The 26870-nt window shown below is 36.5% G+C and overlaps 1 protein-coding gene across 2 annotated transcripts; it reads left to right on the forward strand.

The window, feature by feature from the left end:
* Positions 1-314: 314 nt before the first annotated feature.
* Positions 315-17143, forward strand: LOC123594815 (putative P2Y purinoceptor 10). Of its 2 annotated transcripts, XM_045471790.1 has the most exons (3): positions 335-420; positions 13558-13737; positions 15711-17143. In XM_045471790.1, the coding sequence occupies exon 3, from the start codon at positions 15763-15765 to the stop codon at positions 16747-16749; it is 987 nt and encodes a 328-aa protein (XP_045327746.1). In that variant the 5' UTR covers positions 335-420; positions 13558-13737; positions 15711-15762; the 3' UTR covers positions 16750-17143. The 2 variants fall into 2 exon arrangements, with proteins under 2 accessions (XP_045327745.1, XP_045327746.1); XM_045471789.1 differs by lacking the exon at positions 13558-13737 and having other exon boundaries at positions 315-420.
* Positions 17144-26870: the final 9727 nt, after the last annotated feature.

Raw genomic sequence — 26870 nt, forward strand, 5'->3', positions numbered from 1 at the left:
TTTCTTTTTCTAAAGTAAACTCTCTTCAAATTTTGCACCAAAATCCTATCTTTCCATGGAGATTCTAATGAGACAGATAGACATGTGAGTTGTGTTGGAAAGAGATAGGGTGAGGGACAGTAAGGAAGGCTGTATGCAGCTATGGTTTGATTTTGTACAGGCTTTGACTCCATACTCTTTGAATTTATCTGTTAAATGAAATAAAAATGAAATAAAACTTAAGTACTGTCATCTGCTCAAGGGACTTACCTTTGGTCTGTACAAATAAGGTTTCTGTGGTGAGACACCAAATGAACTCAACTTCCTCTTTCAACAACAAATTTTTCAGTTATCAGCAGAATCTGTGCCGCCCAGAGTTAGGCTTTTTCACTCCCAACCCCTGCAAAGAAACAGGAGTGCTAATCCCGACAAGGCTCCAGGGTAAGTTACAGCCTAGTATCTTGGAATTGGTGGTTCCATGTGGGAATATTGGTGAGGGCATGAAGATCCAGGATAGAGACAGATGTGGGACCAGTGTCCAACATGAAAATGGCCACTGGTTTCTCATTTCAAATTTCTTACAGCAAGATCAATCGTGCTTGCCCTTGAGCCTGACTAGAGTACAAAGTCAAGGGTAATGCTATCAAGTACCCCACCATTCTTGAGGAGCATGGAGTATGTGATGCAGGTCACTTTTTGCTAAGGGCTCTGTGGTTCTCCATCAACCAGGGAAGAGAGCACAAAGTGTTGAGAAAACTGTGTTAAGTGAGACTCATTGAGACAACTTGACATTTTAAACTCAAAAAAGAGTATTTGAATATTTGTTTTGTGTAATTTATACAATTTCATAATGAAAAAAAGTTTTATGTATTAGGTCCTTACTTTGTTAAGTTTAGTTTTTCATATACAGAAATAGCAAGTTTTTTCATGATAGAAGGAAAGAAAGATCATGGACTGTGGAATTGAAAGAACTCTTAATGATTCAAATCTTTCATAATACAGATGGGAAAACTGAGAGTCAGTGAAATAAAGACACTTGATTTTGGATAAATGTGAAAGTAAATACACATGATTTCAGAGTGTGCTCAGGGATGTTTCTTAATCCTTTAAAAGTTGCTTTGTTAACTCTAGCCCTTCTGTATAGAAGAACCCAAAGGAGAGGCACCTATCTTTTAAGTGATTATTGCTCTTATTACTCTGAGTAGTAGAAACCTCTTTGGTTCTGAGCCAAGATGACTGAGTCAAAAGGAAACTTCTACTGGGGAGTCCTTAAGGGTGGATTGTGCCATGCTTTTTGGTACCAGGATCATTGTGGATAGAATAATAAACTTTGTTGTGCTTTTGGTGGGGAGTAGTCTCAGTCCCTAAGTCCTGTCAGTGGGAACATTTTTATTTTGATTGCTTAAATGGATGGAGGGTGTCACTGCCATTTCTATTAATTGAGTAGCTTATCATTTAGCAATTGTTACACAGTAAAATTATTCAGTGCTGAAATAGGTGATATGCTGGTATAATGAGGTGGAAAAAGGCCTGAACTAAGAATCAGGTAATGCATTCAAGGTAATGGTCTTTGCCATGATTCTTGTTGAACACAGGTCCTCCTTTGGTTAAAAGCAGTTCTTATTGGGGTTCAACTAGGAAAGTTGTTAATTCATGTTGTACAGACTGCTCAAACCCTGGAAGTGGTGGAGCATAAGACTGAAAAATATGTGATCATACTTCTGGGTGATTTCTGTTGGCTTTTCATGGCTAGTTATGTTTGGGATAACTCAACTGATACCCTAATAGGCAGGGAAGTCTATACCCTTCAGTCACAGCTCAAGCAAAGAGGACAGAGCTGTCTGTTGCAAAACCACTCTAAAAGGCCCAACAATCAGGACAATGACTGGCAGAGAGTCTGCTTTACTTAAAAACTTTTGGTCAAGAAGTCTACTTACATTGAGGTCAAATTATTTTGCAAGGAAGTTTTTACTTAGTATTGGTTTGCATGCATCACAGGAAGAGTGATGGAGTAGGTGGATCAATAAACACAGAATCAAAAAGACTTGGTCCTAACTCAAGTTCTGCCAATGACTCGCTGCGTGGCCTTGGGCAAGTTGCTTCATTTGTGTAGGTCTCAATATTCTCACTTGTAATAAAGGGAAGAGCTTAGAACAGATGGTCTTTACTTTCCTTCATAACAATGCAATGATTTGACTCTAGGCTCTTAGGTACCTGAGAAAAGTGACATATCATTAAGTGGTAAATAATAGGGCCGTAACATGAAAATTTCATTAGAGGGGACTTTCTGGAAATATAATCTAGATCATAAATGAAACCCAGTAAACTTTGTCAAGGACCATTATATTTCATTCAGAATAATGTTATCGTGAGAACTTCAACTTTTAGACCACAGGCAAAATTTTTTGTAATTAATTTCCTTTTTTAATGAAAAACACAAACAACAAACAAGCGAACTAGGCCTGAAATCTGACTTCCACAATGATATTGTCACCCAATCAGTATTACTCAATCTTTTAAGACCAAAGTATCCTTTGAGAAACATAAAAATGTCACGACAAGGTTATTATGGACTTCTGTCCCTAGGAACCAGACCCTGGACTCTTAGAGATGTTTTTTTTTTTTTTTTTTAATTTTTTTAGTGTTTTGTTTTTGAGACAGGGAGACACAAAGCATGAACAAGGGAGGGTCAGAGAGAGGGAGACACAGAATCTGAAACAGGGTCCAGGCTCTGAGCTGTCAGCACAGAGCCCGACGCAGGGCTCGAACTCACGGACCATGACATGATGACCTGAGCCGAAGTCTGCCGCTTAACTGAAGTCTGCCGCTTAACTGACTGAGCCACGCAGGCGCCCCAATGGACTCCTAGAAAAACCTGCCCCTTTACACTGACATTTTCCAAATACTGCATGCTCAACAGCCACGAATATTGTGTAGATCTGTATTTTCAACAGTTTTTATTATAAGAACAATGATTTTGATTTACAAATATATTTACTATAATAAGGGATATTCTTTTTTAAAATAACACACGCTTTCCAGCCTTCTACTTTAAGAAATTTTATTTTAGCTCTGTTAGCCGTCTCTCACAACTATACATTTTTGGGGATTTTCTAAACCCATAAAAGTACAGTATCTAACCAAGAACCCATGGAGATTACTTTCTATACAAGTAAAGGGGAAATGAACTACCATTTATTTAATGTCTACTGTGTACCAGACTTGGAAATAGGTCATTTCATGTACATTTTCCATTTAATCTTCACAACAATCTATATTGCAGGGACTATGATCTTACTTTTATAAATGAAGAAACTGAAGCCCACGAATATGAATTAAGACATTTCAGGCTAGTCAGCTGATAACTGAGTTAAGATATGACCCTAGTTCTGCCCAAAGAACCTGATTCCTGCTACCTCCAAAATATTGCAACTGCAAAAATGATATATAGTTAAGCATCTTTCCCAAATGGTTAAAAATATAATACAGATGCATGAATGACGGTTAAATTCAAACATTTAAGATTTGTTTGTCAATAGTGTAGTTACTTTAATTCATTTTAGGGATGAAAATAATTTTCACTTCTTCTAATTTATAGAAAAAAATGTCTAGACTTACAAGATATATACAAAGCTTAGTGTTTCTGATGTCAAGAGGGTAATTTAGAGTTGATTCTAATCAATTCAGGAGATAACAGGGTTCCAAATTCAAGTTATTCCTCTTCAGCTGTGATTGTGAGTGATTGAACAAAGGACACCATGGTCATATGGGTCAGACTGGCATAGGTAATAAATGTGAGACTTTTAAGGTTTAAAGAAGGAAAAGGTAAAGTAAGACAAAGCAAGTTAGGTTTCCAAGTGGCTTGTAAAGGTTGCCCCCTAGAGAATGGGAGGGAACTACCTTCAGAAACCATTCCTTATTTAATTTTCCCTTGTTCTCCAAAGATGGCAACCTCACATACTGGCCCTATTGTCAAAGAAAATAGAAGAAACAAATTTTATAAACATGCTCACTTAACAGTATTAGTGACTTAATGATAAGGGGTGGAAAGAGGGGGAGGACTGACACAGTGAAGATTTGTAGTGTTGTACAGGAAGAGCAGTCACCTTAGTACTGGAAACCTTGGTTTCACTCTCCTCACTCTGCCACATGCTAACTTTATGTATTCAGGTAAATAAGGTCATTTCTCTGAGCCTCATTTTTCTGATCCTTAAGATAGAGATAATATTCACTGACCAGGTTATTCACAACCTATACCTTTACTAATGATTAACAGCAATTATTGGTGCAATAATGGTTTGCAAAGTATAAATCAGTAGGTGGGTTGAGATGGTGGTTGCTGCATTAATGATGACAGTGGCAGTGCTGGTAGTATTATTTAGATACAGGGGTTGAGAGGAACCATGCTCATAAAATCATGGCAAGTTAAGGCTGGAAGGGAGTTAAAATCATCCAGTTCAAATTGTCATATTTTAATAATGAAGGAAATGAAAACCACAGAAAGGAAAAGGCTTAGCAGGGCAACACAAAGAACATTTGAATAGTTACTAAGACCCACATGTCTTAGCTCCAAATCCAGTGCTCTTTTCCAATATATACTACTGCTTTTAAGTCTTTCCCAACCTAGGGCAAATATTGTCACATTCATATCACTACTGTTATAAAGAAACTGTTCTAGTACTCTATTCACAGATCTATTATGGTTTGGGTTCATAGGCAAATCTTCATAAAGATCCCTCGTTTTGATGCAATACTATGATGACACCTGGTGGGCAGTCATTTGCCATCTATGCGTAGATATAAAAAAAAAGCACTAGAACTAGAATTGAGAATAACAGCCTTATATATTTGATGGGCACTCTTATTCATAGAAATGCCACTTAAAATATCTTTTTGTTTGTGAAAAAAGTTGTATTATAATTTTAGCTTTCTTTGCTCATAAATTACATTTACAACTGAAATCATAATAGCTGTGACTTTAATAAACTTAATCCTGTTGAGCCTACATTTTCTGATCTCTAAAAGGTATAATAGCAATTAACTCAGAGCTCTTACAAGGATGAGGTAACATGAATAGCACTTGGATAGTGACTGACAGGATGCATGCGAAAACTTCTTGGATTTAGCATTTCACTGAAACTTAGAAGTCTGGTATGAATTCTGATGACATAATAATATAAGTTACATTGGCTCTACCATTGTGAAACCACAGCATTGAGATGGTTGGGATGCAAAACTACTTTTGGTTACATGTTATTGGCAGCTCCTAAGTTTTTGGACTCAGCTCCATTGAGTTATATTTAAAGACCCAACATACCTTTATGTTCTGAGACAACAGACCATTTCTCTTCATTTCCATAAAAAGAATGTTTAATGACCATATTCTTACTTAAGCTTAAAATCCTGTTGGATTTTAAATAAAAATCCAGAATTGCATGCTTTGGAACTCTCAGATGTCCATCTTTATTAGACTCTAACCTTATTTTCCTTGTTTTGACCATGTATTCAGTAGTAGAGGAGACCATAACTGTGCCTATTCTCCATACTCTTGTCTTTACAAACCAATGTGTATAAACTTATTGCATACCTAACCGTCTGCTAAGAAAAGTGAATAACATAAAAGTCTAAGATACAGAGTCCTCCCTCAGAAAGACTACATTCTTATAGTGCAGGCTATAAGTCCTTATAAGGGTATTATAAATGTACAAAGGAGGAAGTCAGAATAGGGTTTCCCAGTGCATGGGAAAGATTAGAGTTGAGAGAGGGTAAAATATTGACCTTTCAGATAAGATCCAGGAAGAAAGTTCCTGTTAGGGTTTAGCTTCTATCATCATATTCCTCTTTCAAGAGAAGAGGCATCTGTCATCATGGTCCTGGATTTTGGTTTAAGCAGCATGTACCTTGGACATAGCACTGCACACTGGAGTGACCAAGGGCATTTACTTCTATAATGCTGGTATTGGAGGCACTAAAAATGCTGTTCTTATTTCTAAGTGGTTCACAACTACAGAGCTAAGGGCTGAAGTATATGCTGAGGATGTGGCATTTTCACAGGTTATAATTTACCTGGAATTTATTGTCAGTGTGGTTTTGGTTAGATGACTTGATTATGCAACAACAATGAGATTAAGCCCTTGGGATTAATCCCTACATGGGCCGGTTAACAGCAATTGGTTTACTAGTGCTATATGTTTAGCCTTATTATAGAGTTAGAAAGATAAATTTGTTTAAATTTATTTAACAAATAAATTTAGTTTATTAGATTCCAACCTTATTTTCCTTGCTTTGACCATATATTCAGTAGTAGAGGAGACCATAACTGTGCCTATTCTCCATAATCTTGTCTTTACAAACCAATGTGTATAAACTTATTGCATGCCTAACCGTCTGTGTGGAGAGATTCATAAATAGTTACACAATATAACAGTTGTTACAAAGCAGTATATTTTTTCAGTCAAAATATTGACTTAATGACTATGTGCCAATCATTCTGCGAGATTCTGGAGATTTAAACATGATTAATATGTGGTTTTAGTCTTCAAAATTCTCATGGTTTAGTAAGAAATACAGAAAAAAATGGAAACATTTGATATAATGCAATGAGTGTATTATTAAAGCAATTCCTATGGTGACATGGTAGCCAAAATTTGCATTTTTATACATCATTTTGATACCATAGTAGATAATAGTAGATAATAATTTTTAACAGGGCAATCCTTGAGGGAGTTAGATCAGTTAATGAATGTTTCAATAATCCAGAGAAAGAAGAGAGAGTGTGACAGGGAGGGAGAGAAAACTTGGTTGATTGAAAGAGAGAGAAGAAAGACTCTAGGATTATTCTAAGAATTCTGATAGATAGTGGTGTATAAGTAAACGTTCAGGGAATATGATGGCTTTTGTTTTGGACATATTCATTTTGAGATGCCTGGGAGACATTCATATGTGAATTTTCAGCTGGACGCTGGACAAAATGGGTTTATATCTTAGGATAGGCCAGTCCTGGACATAGAGATATGAAAGTCATCAGAATATGGGTGGTAACTTAAGCCATTAAAGTAGGTGATGTTACTCAGCATTAAGGTAATGAATAAGAAGAGAAGAGGCAGATCTAGGGAAAGCAAACGGTTGAAGGATGTGAAAAAATTAAATAAACCATGACGGAAACTCAGTGTAAATGAACAAGAAGTTAAGAGAATTAAGAAATCATTGTTTGAAAGCCAAAGGAAGATAACTTTGCAAAAAGATGGAAGTGGTCAGACTGTATCAAGGGCAGCAAAGAAGCCCTGCATGATTTAGCAATGTGGTGGTCACTTGTCACTTTTGCTAAAGCAGTTTCAGTGAGGTTCTGAGGGCATATACACCACCTTCGAGTGCATAAAGAATGGATATAAAGTGAGGAAAAGGAAACAACAAGCATAAACAACTATTATGAGTTTATTTTAAAATATTAAAAAAAGTAACAAATAGCTAGAATAAGATGCATATAGAAGAGAAGAATTATTTTGGGGGTTGGTGAGACTTGATGACACAGATCTAACTGAGAGTGGAGGAAAGGATGATGATCTAGAATAAATGGGAGCAATTAATGAAAGAGGATCTTGACAGATATAAAATGAATTAAATTTTTAACGTTTATTTACTTTTGGGGGGGGAGCTCAAGGGACAGAGAGAGAGGGAGACACAGAGTCCGAAACAGGCTTCAGACTCTGAACTGTCAGCATAGAGCCTGAGGTGGGGCTCGAACTCATGAACCATGAGATCATGACCTGAGCCCAAGTCAGATGCTTAACTGACTGAGCCACCTAGGCACCCTTAAAATGAATTGAGAGCATGGTAATTCATCTTGAGCAACGAGAAAAGTAGCTGTGTTGGGAAGTAAGAAAGATGCAGTTGTATATAAGATTATGTGTTGGGAGGAGACAGTAGATGAAATTGAGTTTCTTCTCATCCAACAACCTCAACGTTGTCTGTGATTTAAGAAGACTCTGCTGAACAGTTTGTGGGAATGCAAACTGGTGCAGCCACTCTGGAAAACAACATGGAGGTTTCTCAAACAGTTTTTTTTTTTAAACTACCTTATGACCCAGCAATTGCATTAGTAGATATTTACCCAAAGAATACAAAAATAATTCAAAGGGATATATGTTTACAGATGTTTACAGCAAAATTATCTACCATAGCCTAATTATGGAAACAGCCCAAATGTTCATATGTTCATTGACTCATGAATGGATAAAGAAGTGGCATATATAATATATAATAATATTTTATATATATATATATATATATATATATAATGGAATATTACTCAGCTATAAAAATAGAATGAAATCTTTCCATTTGCAATGACATGAATGGAGTTAGAGAGTATAATGCCAATCAAAATAAGTCAGTCAGAGAAAAACAAATACCATATGATTTCACTCATATGTAGAACTTAAGAAACAAATGAGCAAAGGGAACAAAAGAGAGAAGCAAAACAAAAAAAAAGACTGGGTATTGTATGGAAGTGTTGAATCACTATACTGTGCACCTGAAACTAATATTACACTTTGTTAACGAACTTGAATTTAAATAAAAACCTTAACAAAGTCTCTGCTGGGAAAGGTGGTAGATGGGAGAGTAGGAGAGAAGAAACTTTAGTAAAGTTGTGAAGCTGTTGAATGGCCACCATGGAAATGAAAGAAGATAGTAATCACTGGTGTGCAAAGAAAGGCTGAAGCAAAAAGTCTTAGGCTAGAGTCATAAATTTCTAGTTTTTGCACTCCAAATAGATCCTAGTATTTTTAATAGGAGCATTCAGCAGATTGGATAGTAAAAAAAGAACACGGATTGTGGACTTGATCTGCAATTAAGACATTGCCAGTCTCATACAGCAAGAGAATGGTGAATAAGGAAGTTGAGGTTTTTTGTGTAAGAGAAGTTGGTTTGACCATTTAATCTAGGCTCAGAAAGGAAGGAAGTAAGATAAGGGAGGGTGCTAGGTTGGCCATCAGAAATGGAGGGATTTAAATATTTAAGGTCTCTGGGAGTGTATGATGCATGCTAGTATGGTACAATTTGCAGTGAAACTTAATAATTATACTGTTGATGAGTCAAGAATTGAAAAGGCTAGCCAGAGAGTACAAATTTGAAAAGTCCCAGGATAAGGAAGAGGTGAATTGACTCAGATTGTCAGGAGAGGTGAATGCTATGTGCTACTAATCTGAAAGGGCTTTGGAAAAGCGCAAAACTGTGATATCTCTTTCTAAAATTTCACACATTCTATAACTGAATTTATCTTTGAATCCTCAAACAATGTCCCAAACTGGTCAATTCCATAACTGAATTTTACTTGAAATTCTAATATTCCTGCCATAACAAGTTCAGAGTTGTTGTTTTCACCTCAACTGTTGTACTAATAAGGTGATCAAATATACTGTTCGCCTTGCACTTTCACAGTTTTAGCCCTGAAAATCCTGTCTCAGGAAACCCTCAGTCTTAGGTAAACCAAACTGTTGGTCACTCTACAAATTCCCAACTGATACGGATTTCCTGTCTGACATGGCCCATCTTTCCAATCCATTTCTACACTTTTGCCAGAGTGATTATTTTAAAACATCAGTATGGTAATATGACTGTCTTCCTAGAATCCTTTAGAGATTTTTGCTAAAACTCTCCATGATTGGGTTGCATCTACCTTTTTAGTCTCTTTTCCCTTCTACTCCCTTCTCCCATTCTCACCTCTCATTCCACCTTCCCTACCATCTCACTGTTTTTCAGCTGGACTAGGACACCTATTATTGCTACCTATGTCATTTATTTTTATAGTTTGGGATGTTTGAATTCTATTTATTCATTGCTGGAATTCTTCCCCCATCCTTTCTTCTCCTGTACCCTGCCCACCCAAATTGTTTGTTGAAAATGGACTTTAATCTTTAAGTTGAACATCCAATCCTCTTCTGTGCAGCATTAGTTTCTACTCCCACAAAAACTTCTTTGTTTTCTCTTTCATGACATGTTTCAAAAATCTATTATGGCTAGTTATTCTTATGTCTAGCTCTCTTAAATGACTGTAAACATTTTGAGAACAACAGTCATGCACTACATTTCTCTGAAATTTCCCACCTCAATCTACCATTCTTAGCAATTAGCATATTGGATATACTCATAGCAGAATTTTAATTTGCTGTATGAAGTCATAAATTTCTGAATCCCAGATGAATAGTATTGGTAATACCCAGTGCAGGCTTTCTTGAAGAGATGAAACTTCACCAAAGCCTTAAAAGGGTATTAGGATTAAAAAAAAATAGTGTATAAATCAGGCAAAGTACGTTAACTTTATCTCTTCCTCAGTCACCGTCTCTATTTTTCTTTCCAACCCTGTTCCTAAAGAGATCAATAAGAAAATGCAGATGGCATGCCACAAGTGCTACTTCTTCTGGCTTGAGGTGCTCTATCTCTCAGAATTCAAAAAAAAATCAGCCTGATATGGTAGAAAGAGCATTGAGTAAGAGGCCTACAAGTTTGGCCTCTGGTCTCACTTTCACCATATTCTTACCCTGTGAGCTTGAAGTGGGTATTTAATTGTTCTTAAATTCATCTCATTGTCAAACACTATGGTAAGGGTATTACTGGTATCTGTCTCACTTATTTCATAGGGATGATGCTATGATAATATGAGGATTTGTTATCACCTATGTAATTTACTGCAGTTCTTGTGATGCACTGATTATGATGTTGGAGATTTTAAAAATATTTCCCCCACCAGACCAGAAGTTTCTCAGAGACACAGAGCAGAAGGTTCTCAGGGACAGAGATTATGGCAGATAATCCTGTATTCTCCACAGAACCTAGCACAAAGTTTATAAGATTTTGTTAATTAAATATATATTGATTAAGAAGCCAGAGTTCTCAAAAATCTATGGAAAAAATAGAGTTATTTTCCCTTTATGCTTAGTTTTAATGAGTGGAGAGCTTTGGGGATTGCAGATGCACCCTCACTCTCCTTTTAGTTCCTATGCATAGGTGGGTAGGAAGTTATTTGCTGATTAGATGAGGCAATTTTACCCTTTGCAGAATGACAGCCTAGAAACATAAAGGGTTACAATATTTTTAGAAGTAGACCACAAGTACTAGCTTCTTTCTGAGGTCCAGATAATGCTCTTAATGATACTCTGAGAACTTGGGTGGTACTGGTTCATACCCATAGGATATGTCTGACCACTTGTGATTTCTAAATTAATTAGTTTGCTTCTCTCTCAACCTTCTACAGGTATGAATTTTCTGAATTGAAAAGGATAGGTGCAAGGTATGTTGATGATAATAACCCAAATCAAAAAAACATCCTAGGGAAATCAGGCAGCAGAAATGTATTAGTTGACATATCTGAGTTTGCATTTTTGCTTGAGGCTTCCAAATAAGGACTTTAAGCTGCTCTGTAGTAAGCTTCTCTGGCTATATGGTGATTAACATAGCAGATCTTGTTATGGCACTAGTGAAGCTAATGGCACAGTGGATGAAAAAGCCAATAGACAAGTAAACAAACATTTAAATTACAAATGTTGATGCTATGAAGAGAAGGAACAGAGAGTTTGAGTATATAATGATGTGCAGGACTGCCTAGATAGTATTGGCAGTGGCAGTCTCTGATCTGAAAACTGAGATTAAAAGGAACCAGGCATGAAAATCTTGAGGGATATAGTCGCAGACAGAAGAAATATATGTAGAGGGTGTTGTCAGAAAAAAAAAAGTTTGGCTTGTTCTAGAAACTGAAAACATTTCAGTGTAGTTAAAATATAGAGAATGAGTAAGAGAATGGAACAAAGTGATGTTGAAGGGCACAGGAGACATATTAGCTATGGCCTTTAGGCCACGGTGAGAAGTTTGGCTTTCATACAATGGAAAGCCAGCAAAGAATTTTATGGAGGAGAATGACATATCAAAGAAAGTTTATTTGGGCCACCATATAGAAAGTGTTAGAAGAGGTTAGTAAGTTCCAGGACAAAGGTAAGAGAGTGTGGAAACAAGAATAGGCTCTAATTCTAATACCCTACCTCTATTCTATGTAAGTTTTGTGACTGGCAAAACTTATTTAACCTCTTTTCATCTTAGTTTCCTCATCAGTAGTATGGAAATAATCATAGGGCTGCAATGAGGACTAATGAGATAATATGTGAAGAGTGCTTAGCCTGCAAATAAATGGTAGCTTTCAGTAAATCATGGCCAAAATTAATATTAGTGTTATACACAGTATGGAGAATGGACTTCAGGGGGCTAAGACTGAAGTGCAGGGAGTCTGGTAAATCAATCTGTTTTAGTAGTCAAGAGGAATGATGACAGTAGTGTAGATTAGGATGGCAACAGTGGAAGTGTAGATGGATTGTACAGATTTTTACATGGGAGAATCACCCCATTTTCTGATTGGATATGGAGGAAATATAGTGATATAGGTTGGGTAAATCCCTACTCTCCAGGTTGAGTGTCTGGGAGGAGAGTCATGGCGCTTACTGAGAAGGGGAATTCAGACACAGGAGTGAATCACCAATCTTATACATTTTTCTGAGACAGGAAACAAAGATATGTGTAGGTGGAAGGGGAGAAAAATTGACAACAGAGGTAGCACAAGCCACCTGGAAATAGTCAACAACAGGGCTAGAACCAAAGAGAAACAGAGACAGTGGCAAGAGCAGAGACAGAGAGAAGGAACACACTCCAACTTTAGCCCGTCCATTCAGCATTTTTCTGTGAGCGGCTTCTTAGGTTGTTCTCCTTTCTTAAATTTCAGAAGTGTCACAGATTGTCCACAGCAAGCTAAATGTCCCCTGAGAGAGCTTATATTTCTGTCCTGCCCAAAAAAAATCCCCCCAGCTTCACCCTACCTTGGGAATTTTACATTTAATTGTCACCAGATTTGGGGCAAAACCATCCTATCTTCCCTTCAGTTTAGACAAGAGATTTTGGAAAGCAGACCATGCAAATCTCTAAGCTCACATTAAACTGAATTGCAAAGGCATAAAAACCCACAGAAAAAAGAAGGTGTGAATTTGATCTCTAGTTTGCTGTTCTGGCTTAAGAGGTTTCTGTTATTTAACACAGAGGTGTGAATAGAACATCCCCCTTTAGTAAGTGAAACTTTCTACACCGGTGAAGCAGGAACAAATACCCAGGTCTATAAAGTACAAAAGTGGAAGTGTGACTTGGGTGGGTGTGAGATGTTCTCAGTTCTTGGAACTGTAGTGCACGTTATGCATCTTCCCTTGCTTTCTCACAGTTTTTGTACGGATAATAGATAATAGTAGAAACATTGCCAATAATGAAATCAAAGTGGTTGTTGAGGATGGATGGGTGTTATATGTGGGGAAAAGTGTTTTGTTATATCTTATTAGCCTAATTAAAGTAATCCTAGTGTTATAATATTATGAAGTCTTACTATGGAATTAGAAAGGTTCTTCTATAATGTACCCTCCAGATGTCATAAGCCCCATTCTATTAAGTAGTCCTTCCTAAGCAAGGAGAAGCAAGTGGTGTAGTAGAAATAGCATAGACTTTGGAGAAAGTAAGGCAAAATAGTATAATCCCATTTTTACTATTTTCTAGGTTTGTTACCTCAGAAAATTTACTGCATCTTTCTGAACCTCAATTACCTCATCTCTCATCTGCACATGAGAGTAATAATAGTACTTACCTCTTATGATGGCTGTGAGAATGACATTGGATAAATTCATGTGAAAAATTTCATTGCAGATTCTGGAGTGCATTGCTGATAGTCACATCATGGTAATTATTTCCTCTTTTCACCTGTGAACATCCTTCTACCTTCTGTTCAAAGTCATACATACATAAGCAAGATGACTGCATGACATTTCAGGAGATATCACGGGCCAAGTAGGGAGCATAAAATATTAAGGGAGGGAAAGTGAAAGTAATGGTAGAGTAATGGTAGCTCAGAATGTTGACTCTCTTTTATATGTGAATTAATTGTTTAGGGTTCTGTTTTTATTTGTGCATTTATTTATTTTTAATTTGTTAATGTTTATTTATTTTTGAGAAAGAGACAGAGTGAGAACAGGGGAAGGGCAGAGAGAGAGGGAGCCACTGAATCTGAAGCAGGCTCCAGGCTCTGAGCTGTCAGCACAGGGGCCAATGCGGGGCTCAAACTAACGAACCCTGAGATCATACCCTGAGCCAAAATTGGTTGCTTAATGGACTGAGCCACCCAGGTGCTCTTGGGTTTTGTTTTTAATTCAAATTTCTATTCCCTGCAATAAGACGTAAAATGATATAGGAAGTGATTTCTGCTCCTTATGAGGAGAATCTAAAAGGAAACCACTCTTTTGGTTTGTAAATTTACTTAAAACAGAAACAATTAAAAACAAAAGTGCTATTCCACCTAAGGAACAACTTCACTCCTTTATTTCTTCCATGTTTAGCTCTAACTGCAGTAAACATTCCTGCAATATGAACAGAAGCTATGTTTGTAAAATTTGTTTTGGAGAGGAAAACAAATGAAGAGAAGGATGTAAGGATATAAGTATTAGGCACCTTGTACTCCCATTTGAAGTCCCAGATCTTCTGTTTAGTAGCTTTGTGTCTCTAATAAACCTCTCTCTTGGCCTTACTTCTTCTACATGTATTATGTGAAGGCAGAACTAAATAATTTTAAAGGTTCTTTTCAGTGTAAAATTCTATAAGGGTGTTAAAGTAAAATAATGAAGTTGTTGCTTTCTTATTATTTGCAGGCAGCTTGCATAAATCCATGACCAGACCTTGGGAAGTCCTAAAGATTACTTTATATTCTCCATGTTCTACATATAACAAACAATAAAAACCTCACTGAAGCATAAAATAAGATTAAGGGAATTAAATTTTTAAAAACTTTATGGTGACTATTTGAATGAAATAAGTATTAAGTTTCAAATTGTTTCCAAAAAATGATTTTGTGGTCTATGTTGCTGGTTCCCTAATCAATGTTTACTGTGACTTTTGGATCATTTGCCATGTCCATGATGTTACTCCAGTACAGAATTCCTGGCAGAAAATTCCAGATCACATAAGGAGAATTCCTAGTTCAGCCTATAAATTCATGCATTAATGATATTTTTCATGTAAATTGGAATATACCCAAAGGCAAAAGAGAGAGAGAAAGAGATTTTAAGAAGTACCTATGCTATTGTGATAGAATAATAAGGAGGTAGTGTTCTCAAAGTTTTGAAACTTAGCCAGCATTAGCAATGCAGGCTTAAGTGGCAGGGCCATTTTCAAAGTGCTAGAGTACCAAGGTAGGAAGTCAGAACCCAATGGACCAGGTGGTAGACAAAAGAGAAGAAAGGGGACATAAACGGTGAGGTTGGATTTCTATCATTGCAATTGTAAATGAGTAAGCAGTATTCTCATTAACCAGGCCTTGGGGCAAGAAAAATTTGGATACAAAAGGAATAGACTGAAATACCATACGTTTTTTTTTTTGTGGTGGTGAGACCACTAGAGTAAATATTTCAGGATGTCCTTGCCTGCAAGACACAATTTAGACAATCTCAAAGGTCAGTTTGGGGACAATTGCATGGTTTTCAAACTGATTCATTAGGTGACCTTGGATCATTTACATATCTTCCTTGAGCATCTGCTCTTTCATCTGTAAACAAGTGTTTTCTAATTTTAATATTCTGTTCTCTTTAAGTATAAAAAAAGAATCTGGGTTTTGGCTATAGAACTTATTAGTCATTATATTCTTTTTTTTTTCTTTCATTAAGGAGGGATTATAATTCCACGGCTTACCTTGATGAGTATACTGAAATATTCAAGATGGGTAGCAACATTACCAGCAATGCTGAGACTGACTGCAATGCTACTAATGTGACATTTCAGAACTCCCTTTATGCAACTACCTACATCCTCATATTCATCCCCGGTCTTTTGGCCAATAGTGCAGCCTTGTGGGTTCTGTGCCGCTTCATCAGCAAGAAAAATAAAGCCATCATTTTCATGATCAACCTCTCTGTGGCTGATCTTGCTCATGTGCTGTCCTTACCTCTCCGGATTTACTATTACATCAGCCACCACTGGCCCTTCCCGAAGGCCCTTTGCCTGCTGTGCTTCTACCTGAAGTATCTCAACATGTATGCCAGCATTTGTTTCCTGACGTGCATCAGCCTTCAGAGATGTTTTTTTCTCCTCCAGCCCTTTAGGGCCAGAGACTGGAAGCGTAGGTATGATGTAGGCATCAGTGTTGTCATCTGGATCATCGTGGGAACAGCCTGCTTGCCATTTCCCCTTCTGAGAAGCACCTACTCATCCAACAACAATCAGTCCTGTTTTGCTGATCTTGGTTACAAGAAAATGAATACTGTGGCTTTGGTTGGAATGATTACAGTTGCTGAGCTGGCAGGATTTGTGTTCCCAGTAGTTATCATTGCATGGTGTACCTGGAAAACTACTATATCCTTGAGGCAGCCACCAATGGCTTTCCAAGGAATCAGTGAGAGGCAGAAAGCACTGCGGATGGTTTTTATGTGTGCTGCAGTTTTTTTCATCTGCTTCACTCCTTATCATATTAACTTTATTTTTTACACTATGGTGAAGGAAACCATCATTAGCAGTTGTCCCATTGTCCAAAGCACACTGTATTTCCACCCCTTTTGTCTATGCCTTGCAAGTCTCTGTTGTCTTTTGGATCCCATTTTGTATTATTTCATGGCCTCAGAGTTTCGTGACCAACTATCTCGCCATGGCAACTCTGTGACCCGTTCCCGCCTTATGAGCAGGGAGAGTGGTTCATCAATGATTAGCTAAAAATAAAATACCTTTTCAATTGTGACTTTAGCTATGTTTTCTAGCTTTTTCCAAAGGCCATAATGACCAGCCAGACAATTTGTTTAAGAAATTTGTGAACAATGGAAATTTTCTTCTGTGATAATTGTGGTCACAAGGATGTAATGGTGGAGGCAGTGTAAGAAATGTGGGAGAGGAAGGAAGGATAGAGTTTGCTTGTTTCCTCTTTGAAATTCAAAATACTTTCTTAGACCTAGATCAAGTTTTTACAGATGTTTTCAACCAAATGGAGATTGTATATTTTATCTTAACCATTACTTCAGTAAATATATTGTTAATAAGATACAATAAATACATGAATCTTTTCCAAGATATAAAAGTAAATTTCTATTATATTAAAACTTTTATTTGTGAATGAGAGTAAAATTCGTCAATCTTTTTAAGAGATAAATAAATGCACAGGCAAAGGGGGAGTGACAATTGAGGCAATGTGTGCATAAATTTCAGGGCCACAAACCTATTAGTGAATAAAGGGCATAGAAATTTTTTCACTCACTAAAAATGTATTGGATACCTATTGTATTCTGGTTTACCAGAATTTCATGGGTACTTTCACAATTTAGCATCTCATCTGGTCCTTTTTTTAAAAGTTTTAATGTTTATTCATTTTTGAGAGAGAGACAGAGTGTGAGTAGAGGAGAGGTGGGGGCAGGAGGGAGATACAGAATCTGAAGGCTCCAGGCTCCAGAATCTACAGGCTCCAGGCTCCGAGCTGTCAGCACAGAGCTCAACATGGACTCAAATCCACAAACCATGAGATCATGTCCTGAACCAAAGTCGGAGGCTTAACCAACTGAGCCACCAGCCTCCCCTCATCTGGACCTTCTAATAAATTTGTGGAAGTTTCCAATACAAGTGAATAAATAGAACCTCAGAGAGGTGAAATAACTTGCTTGAGTATAAACAGTGGTGAGCCAAAATTTTTTCCTGTATACACCATATATACTTAATTTATTCCTTCTATTTTTGTTGCTACTTTTACTAGCTCAATATTAAACTTTACGTTAAAGGTGAAGACACAGACCAAAGCTAAGCTGCATGAGACCAAGATCATTTCTACACATTTTGCTTGATATTATCTGAAAAGTCTGGATTATTGGTATGGCATATAATGCTTCAAGCTACAAAGTATCAAATGATAGATAGGTTGTTCTAATACTGTCCCAATCTACAGTCTTAATGACCAGGGATATGAGACACAAATAGCTCATTCTTTCCTACTACATATATTTTAGGTCTTAATGTATGTCATACAAAACCCATAAATAGATGAAATAAGGTGATAAAGCTGAGAGATGTAGAAATTCCTTATATATGGGTTTTATCAGATATATCATTTGCAAATAACTTCTGCTATTTAGTACATTGCTTTTTTTGTTTTGTTTATGGTTTATTTCACTGTTCAAAATCTCTTTTATTTTCATGTAGCCCCAAGAGTTTATTTTGGTTTTTGTTTCCCTTGCCTTAGTTGACATATCTATAAAAATGTTGCTATGAAGGGGGTAGCCAAAAAAAAAAAAAAAAAGCTGAGAGATGAACATCTTGTGAAATTTAGATGTTTTGGGAACTTTTTGGAATGTTTGTCTTATTAAACATTACTATACAACACTCTGAACAAATTTATGTTTATTGAGAAAATTCTCTGTGAGTAGAGCTCACAGAATTTTATTAGAAACAGAAAATATTATCATATAATAAATGAATGAGAGAGAAATATGTGTCCTCTTTCTGGCAATCTCCTTATCCTTATTTTGCTAGCAGTTATGTCTATTATTTCAGAGTCATTATGAAGGATTTGAATATAAGCAATCCTCAGCTTCTCAGGTTGTCATGTATGAAGCTCAATACATCACTCTCATCATTTATGCCCCAAATTTAAATAACACAGTCACTTTGCATGGAAGGAGGAGAAGCAAAGTGGTTGTCTTCTTCAGAATATCCACGTGAACAGGCAGCTAAAGAAGAAGGATGGAAAACTAAAAAAGGATAAATTAAAAGAAAAAAGAACAAGGTTTCTAGGGAGGAAGAGAGTTCTGTAATGATAAATTAATGAAACAAGTTTTTTTTTTAGTGTTTATTTTTGATGGAGAGAGAGACACAGAGATAGAGCAGGGGAGGGACATAGAGAGAGGGAGACACAGAATCCGAAGCACAGAGCCCAAAGCTGGGCTTGAACTCATGAACCGTGAGATCATGATCTGTGTGAAGTTGGGTGCTCAACCAACTGAGCCACCCAGGTGCCCCACTGAAACTGGTTTTCTTTTGCTTTATTAACCTACATCTGAAAGCACTGCTTAAAGAAGGTTTCCAGATACGTTTGGATTTAATGGACGCATTATCAGAGTGACTGTCTAGGCAGTCCCACTCTAAGGACATTATTTGGAAAGGAAATTATGTGGAACTATACATCCTGCTGTTTGTGGAGAAAATGTATTTCAGTTCTAAATACTCACACCTACTTTGAAGTTGTTGACTAGAGATAGTACTTCAAACACAAGATTTGTGGACTTGTGGTCTAATTAATAAATGTATCTTTCCTTTGGCTACCATAAAAGTAGAATCTTTGGGTTTTGACATATGAATCCCTATTGTAGTGAGAGAGAAAAATATAACATTATAACAAAATATAACAAAATAAGGAATAACATTATCACAAAATATAACATTATAATAAAATATAACAAGATAAGGAATAACAATATAACAAAATAAGGAATGCTGGTTCTTGAATTTTGAAGGCCTGGATGCCTTTATTCAATGATGGTGGAAAGGTAAATGCTTGATCTTATGAGATAACAGCTCAATAAATCAGTGAGATTGCTTTAAGGTATTACAATGAACAACAGTCTTAACACTTATCTGTATACCTATTACAGAGACATCATGCAAGACAAATAGGACAGGAAAATATATCTCCTTGAATCAGCTTTTCAAGAAGTCACTATAAAAAGCTTTACATATTTGCCTCAACATCTCTGAAAGATACTTGTCAAAATCTGCTTAGATATCATTCCGAATCTTATAATTCTGATAAAAGGCTCTTTAACCTAATAGTTTCATAAAAAGAAGATAGATATTTTTAGAGATATTTTGGTGCAACAATCTATATGACCTTAAATGCAATTTATTCATAATTGGTTATGCTGTTTAATTTTATAAAGCTTTAAATACTAGCACAGAGTACATATATAACACTTAACCAAAATTAAATAGATTATCCTTATGTAGTATGTGGTCATTTCTATAAAAATGTTAAGCATAATGCTCTTACTTGAAAATTTAACTTTCTTACTATAAAATTACAGCTATGGGGAAAATCGATTTCTCTTTACATTCTTTTGTACATTTTCTAGGAATACAACCCATCATAAAAGTAAACTTAGTGCTTAAAATATAAATTTAAAGCCTCATTTCTCTTTTAAGTAGTAAGTAGTTTAGGTATCATATTAATTATGGTTATTATTATTATATTATATATTAATTTAGGTGTCATATTAATCATATGGTTAAAAATATTTAACCATAATTTTCTTTTTGGAATAGAAAGTTGGTTTCAATTTTTCATATAGATGGTTTCCATTTTCATTGCTTTGTACAAGTAAATTACATGTGCAGAATTTTTGACGTACAGAATTGATAGAAAGGGAACAACTGGTTTGCAGAAGTTGAATTTCAAGTTGGCTACTAAAGGGAAAGAAAGGCACTACCAAACTTCCAGGAGATATTATTATACACTAACAGATTTCCTGATCTTCTGGGGTTGGGAGTAGATTTCCATGACCTGAAATGTTGGGTCTTACATGATGGATTTTTTTTTCAAGTTGTTGCCAAATACAGAGAAAAAAGTAAGGATTCTTATTGGAAAACTTCCTGAGACAAAGGTAGAAAGGGAAAAAAGCTGGGAGGTGACTAATAACAATTACTGTAATTTGGCTAAAAATATACAAGGAATAACGAGGTTGTAAAATTTAGAGATCTGGTTCTAGTTCAAGATGAGGACATTGGGAGAACCTGTACTCACTTTCTCCCAATGGCACACAAAGTCTAAAGCTGTATATATAACTATATATACAGTATATATAGATAACATGTGTATGATGCCTTGGTTTTTGCAGCTGTCATCCCGGAGATAACCCTTGAACACTTGGTTCTGGTGGCCAGAGAGTCTTGTGTTTCTGGGCTCCACAGGTCTGTAATGATTAGAAAGATAGTTCTTGACAGGTTACTATTCCCAAATCACTGCACATAGAGCAAAATGAAACATACACCGAGCTATTCTGTGTAGCTTCTCCTGGAACTTAAGGCTTAAGGGTAGGTTTAAGGTTTGGCACATATCTAGGAACTATAAAGTTGCACTCAGAAAACATAGGTTGGGAAACACCATTAGAATGCTGTATCTCTACAACACTGAAGCTCATTGGCATCTCAAAAAATAGAGATGCAGAGGCCCAGTTTTTCTGACTGTGCCCAGAGAACAAATCCAGCCTGGCTCTGGTGTCCTGTGGGGCTCACACTGGCAATCTCATAGGACTGTATAGATTTGCGTTCTTTAAAAGACGTTGTCTGAGGGTCTGGCTTTTAATCAGACTAAAGCAACATCAAAGATGTTTTTCAAGATGTTCAGCATCGCTCCTTATCAGGGAAATACAAATCAAAACCACATTCAGGTATCACCTCACGCCAGTCAGAGTGGCCAAAATGAACAAATCAGGAGACTATAGATGCTGGAGAGGATGTGGAGAAACGGGAACCCTCTTGCACTGTTGGTGGGAATGCAAATTGGTGCAGCCGCTCTGGAAAGCAGTGTGGAGGTTCCTCAGAAAATTAAAAATAGACCTACCCTATGACCCAGCAATAGCACTACTAGGAATTTATCCAAGGGATACAGGAGTACCGATATATAGGGGCACTTGTACCCCAATGTTCATAGCAGCACTCTCAACAATAGCCAAATTATGGAAAGAGCCTAAATGTCCATCAATTGATGAATGGATAAAGAAATTGTGGTTTATATACACAATGGAATACTACGTGGCAATGAGAAAAAATGAAATATGGCCTTTTGTAGCAACGTGGATGGAACTGGAGAGTGTGATGCTAAGTGAAATAAGCCATACAGAGAAAGACAGATACCATATGGTTTCACTCTTATGTGGATCCTGAGAAACTTAACAGGAACCCATGGGGGAGGGGGAGGAAAAAAGAAAAAAAAAAAGAAAAAAAAAAGAGGTTAGAGTGGGAGAGAGCCAAAGCATAAGAGACTGTTAAAAACTGAGAACAAACTGAGGGTTGATGGGGGGTGGGAGGGAGGAGAGGGTGGGTGATGGGTATTGAGGAGGGCACCTTTTGGGATGAGCACTGGGTGTTGTATGGAAACCAATTTGACAATAAATTTCATATAAAAATAAATTAAAAAAAAAAAAGATGTTTTTCACATTCACATTATCAGAGTCCCAGAAGGAGAAGAGAGACAGAGACAGAAAATTTAAAGAAATAATGGCTGTCGGGTTGCCTGGGTGACTCAGTTCGGTTAAGCACCTGACTTCAGGTCAGGTCATGATCTCGCAGTTCAAGAATTCAAACCCAGCATTGGGCTGTGTGATAAAGGTCATGGCCTGAAACCTGCGGCAGATTCTGTGTTGCCCTCTCTCTCTGCCCCTGCCCCACTCGTTCTCTCTCTCTGTCTCTGTCTCTCTGTCTCAAAAATAAATAAATAAATAAATAAATAAATAAATAAATAAACAAACATTAAAGAAATAATGGCTGAAAACATCCTCAACTTGAGGAAGGAGACAGACATACAGATATAGAATGTCCAGAGATTTACAAATAACATGAACCCAAAAAGACCCCCACCAAGACAGATTATAATTAAAATGTCAAAAGTTAAATATAAAGAAAAAAATCTTAAAAGTAACAAGAGAAAAATAAATCTAATGTTAGATACAAAACAAACCCCAAAAGACTATGAGCACATTTTCCTAGCAAAATTTTTCAGGTCAAAAAGAATAACATGATATATTCAAAGTGCTGAAAGAAAAAAATCCCAACCAATAATAGTCTGTCTGGAAAAGTCATCATTCAGAATTGAAAGCGAGATGAATAGTTTTTCCATAAAAGGAAAAGCTAACGGAATTCATCACCAGCATACTAGCCTTGTAAAAAAATATTAAAGAGACTTCCTTAAGCTGAAGAGATGATACACAAGTAACGAGAAAACACATGAAAGTATAAATCACACTGATAAAGGTAAATACAGTAAATATAATACGTTAGTCACTTATAAAGTTAGTATGAAGGTTAAAAGTCAAAAGTACAAATAACTGTAACTGCAATAACTAGTTAAAGAATATATAAGATAGATGAAATGACGCAAAATGTAACAGCAAAAACAAAACATGGGAGGAGAGTAAAAGTGTAGGGCTTTAGAATGTATTCAAACTTAAGTCGTTATCAACTTAAAATAGACTATTATAAATATAAAGTGTTACATGAAGTCACCATAGTAGCCACAAAGCAAAAACTTAGAGTCAGAATAATATCACCAATATGGTGATATAAGTTGTTCCTGATTTCACCCACCCTCACCAGAAGAAAGACTAAAATTTTTCAAGAAAAGTAAAAGAATCTTAGATCACTGGGGTGAGACTGAAGTACTCTCCTACACCACAGAGACCAAGACTACATTAAAAGAGTAAGAGAAGTGGCTACACATTGACTACATTGTTCCTTCCCCAGGCCAATATAGCACCACACTGAGAGGTTTCTTCTGTCTCTGGCTTCTCCAATGCGAAAGAATCTAGGGGGAAAACCAGCCCTCCTCAGCATTATGGGTTGCTTTGTGGAAGTCCCTACTCTGATTTTGCACCATGGGAATTTCAGGAGAATCTTCAGGGTTCAATCACTGAGAATCTGACTGTGATGGAAGGGAGGGGAGGAGTTTGCAACAATCAATACATAGATACTGGCAGACCAGGCTCATATGTGCAGCGGTCAAAGAAGTAATCCTAACAAGTAGATTTGCTGGTCTGCAGAACCAAGTCAGGGGCACATTATGACTAGGGAAATTTGCAAGGTTTGGATATGCCTGATTTGGATCATCAGATGAGGAGTTTTGCTTGCCCTAGAACTTGGTTTGCCTATGCCCTTCTGCAACTTCTGCAACTCTTGATACAGTCTTTATTTTAAAGTCTAGTTTGATATAAGTTTGGCTACTCTGGCTTTCTTTTGTTGACCATTAGCAGGATAGATGGTTCTCCATCCCCTTATTTTCAATCTGAAGGTGTCTTTAGGTCTAAAGTGGCTCTCTTGTAAACAGCATATTGATGGATCTTGTTTTCTTATCCATTCTGTTACCCTATGTCTTTTGGTTGGAGCATTGATTCCATTGACGTTTAGAGTGAGTACTGAAAGATATGAATTTATTGCCATTATCATGCTTGTAGAAATGGAGTTTCTGGTGGTGTTCTCTGGTCCTTTCTAATCTTTGTTGCTTTGGGTATTTATTTATTTATTTATTTCTCTCTCTATATATATTTTTTCATCTTTTCTCCCCTCAGAGAGTCCCCCTTAAAATTTCTTGCAGGGCTGGTTTAGTGGTCACAAACTCCTTTAATTTTTGTTTGTCTAAGAAACTTTATCTCTCCTTCTATTTTGAATGACAGCCTGCTGGAAAACGAATTCCTGGCTGCGTGTTTTTCTGATTCAGCACACTGAATATATCTTGCCACTCCTTTCTGGCTTGCCGAGTTTCTGTGGATAGGTCTGCTGCAAACCTGATCTGTCTTCCCTTGTATGTTAGGGAGTTTTTCTCCCTTGTGGCTTCATGATTGTCTCCTTGCCTGAGTATTTTGTGAATTTGACTATGATATGCCTTGTTGATGGTCGGTTTTTGTTGAATCTAATCGGGGTCTTCTGTGCTTCCTGGAGTTTGATGTCTGTGTCTTTCCACAGGTTATGAAAGTTTTCCACCATGATTTGTTCACATAACCCTTCTACCCCTATTTCTCTTTCTTCCTTTTCTGGGACCCTTATAATTCTGATGTTGTTCCTTTTTAATGAGTCACTGATTTCTCCAATTCTTAAATCACGTGCTTTTGCATTAATCTCCCTCTTTTTCTCTGCCTCATTATTCTCTATAAATTTGTCCTCTATATCGTTCACTATCTGTTATGTCTCATCCATCCTTGCTGCCATTGCATCCATCCATGATTGCTGCTCAGTTATAGCATTTTCAATTTCATTCTGGCTACTTTTTACTTCTTTTATCTCTGCAAAAAGGGATTCTAATCTATTATCGACTCCAGCTAGTATTCTTATTATTGTGATTCTAAATTCTGGTTCAGACATCTTGCTTGTATATGCGTTGGTTAAATCCCTGGTTGTCATTTCTTCCTGCTCTGTCTTTTGGGTGAATTCCTTCATTTTCTCATTTTGAATGGATAAAAGGAATTAATGAGATAGAAAAATTGAAATAAAAAAGTTAAAATATATAAAAATTAAAAATAAAACACTCACACACAAAATAATCGAATAGATGATGCTAAATCCATAAGTGTGCTTTGGTCTGTGTGTTGAATGTGGTTTGACAGATTAGAGGAAAAAAAGGAGGGGTGGAGGAAAAAAACAAAGGAGGAAAATGAAAAAAAAAAGGAAATCATTTGAGAATTTGAAAAAATTAATACACGGAAGTAGAGTAAAATGAGATAATTGGAGTAAAATAGAATTTGAATGAATATGCACAAAAGTAAAGAATATAGTAGAAAAATAATTAAAAAGAAATATTTTTTAGTAAAAATTAAAAATACAAACGATTTTTTCTTTTTATGTATTCAAAAACAAATAAAAAAAGAGAAAAAAGAGAAAAAAGAAAAAAGGAAATCATTTGAAAATTTGGAAAAGTGAATACACTGTAGTAGACTAAAATAAAATGATGGAAGTAAAATAGAATTTGAAAAAGTTTACATAAAAGCAAAAAATATATTAAAGAAATTAAATGAAAATATTTTCATAGAAATTGGAAGTAAAAATGAAGTTTTTCCCTTTCTACATTCAAGAAAAAGAAAAGAAACAAAAAAGAGAAAAAAGAAAAATAATGAAAAAAAAAGGAAATTGTTTGAAAAACTGAAAAGGTGAATACACTGAAGGACTAAAATAAAATGATGGAAGTAAAATAGAATTTGAAAAAATTCACACAAAACTAAAAAATATAGTAATAAAAATTAAAGAAAATATTTTTAATAAAAATTGAAAATAAAAATGATTTTTTTCTCTTTCTGTAATCAAGAAAAGGAAAAGAAGTGTAAAAGAGAAAAAGAAAGAGAAAAAAAAGAAAGAAAATTGAATAGATGAATCTGCTAACAGATTGAAGTAGGAATGAAATTACTTCGTTTTCCCTTGAAGTCAGTCTATGTAGCGCTGTATAGTCCATAAACTAAGCAGGCGGTGAGACTTGCGTTCTTGAAGAGCAAAGTTGGCCCAGTTGGGCGGGGTTCAGTTTAACTGCTCTGCTCCCCAGTAGATTGCACTCCTAGCTTACTGGGGTGGGTTGTTTTGACGCTTTGGTTGCATATGTGCATGCGCAGGAGCAGTGAAAATGGCACTACCCAGCTACCTAGTCTGTTGTCCCAGATCAGGCATTGCACACCCATCATCTGTCTTCAGCTTTCTTCCACTCCCTGCTTTTTCACTGTCCACGACCAGCCCCCAGGCAGTACCTCTCTCCCGAGTTTTGTCTCAGATGTGCCTGTTTTCCCTGACCCCTTACTACTGAAGGACTGCGGCTTTGACCTGTTCTGCCCCTCTGCAGGAGGGTCTCACTGCACAATGGCTGAATGAGCAATGGCTGAATGTTGGCTGCACCCAGGAACGCTTGCTGGACCCTGTTGCTGCCAGTGCCCCCAAGACTGTAGCCAGGTGCCAGCCCATCCCAGAAAAAGTTCACGAGATAGTGTAGCAGCAGTGTTTCAGGGATTATGGAAAATCACAACACACATCTGGCACCAGGCTTCACCCTTAAGGACCTTGTTCCAGCACCAGTGAATGTGGCCATTTTCTGGGGTCTGCTGGGACCAGGTGGCTTC

Source organism: Leopardus geoffroyi, chromosome X, assembly GCF_018350155.1.
Source record: "Leopardus geoffroyi isolate Oge1 chromosome X, O.geoffroyi_Oge1_pat1.0, whole genome shotgun sequence".
In the NCBI taxonomy this organism is placed as follows: Eukaryota; Metazoa; Chordata; class Mammalia; order Carnivora; family Felidae; genus Leopardus; species Leopardus geoffroyi.

Excerpts from the sequence above, each read along its gene's own strand:
- LOC123594815 (XM_045471789.1), top strand. The coding sequence starts at position 15,763 with ATGGGTAGCAACATTACCAGCAATGCTGAGACTGACTGCAATGCTACT.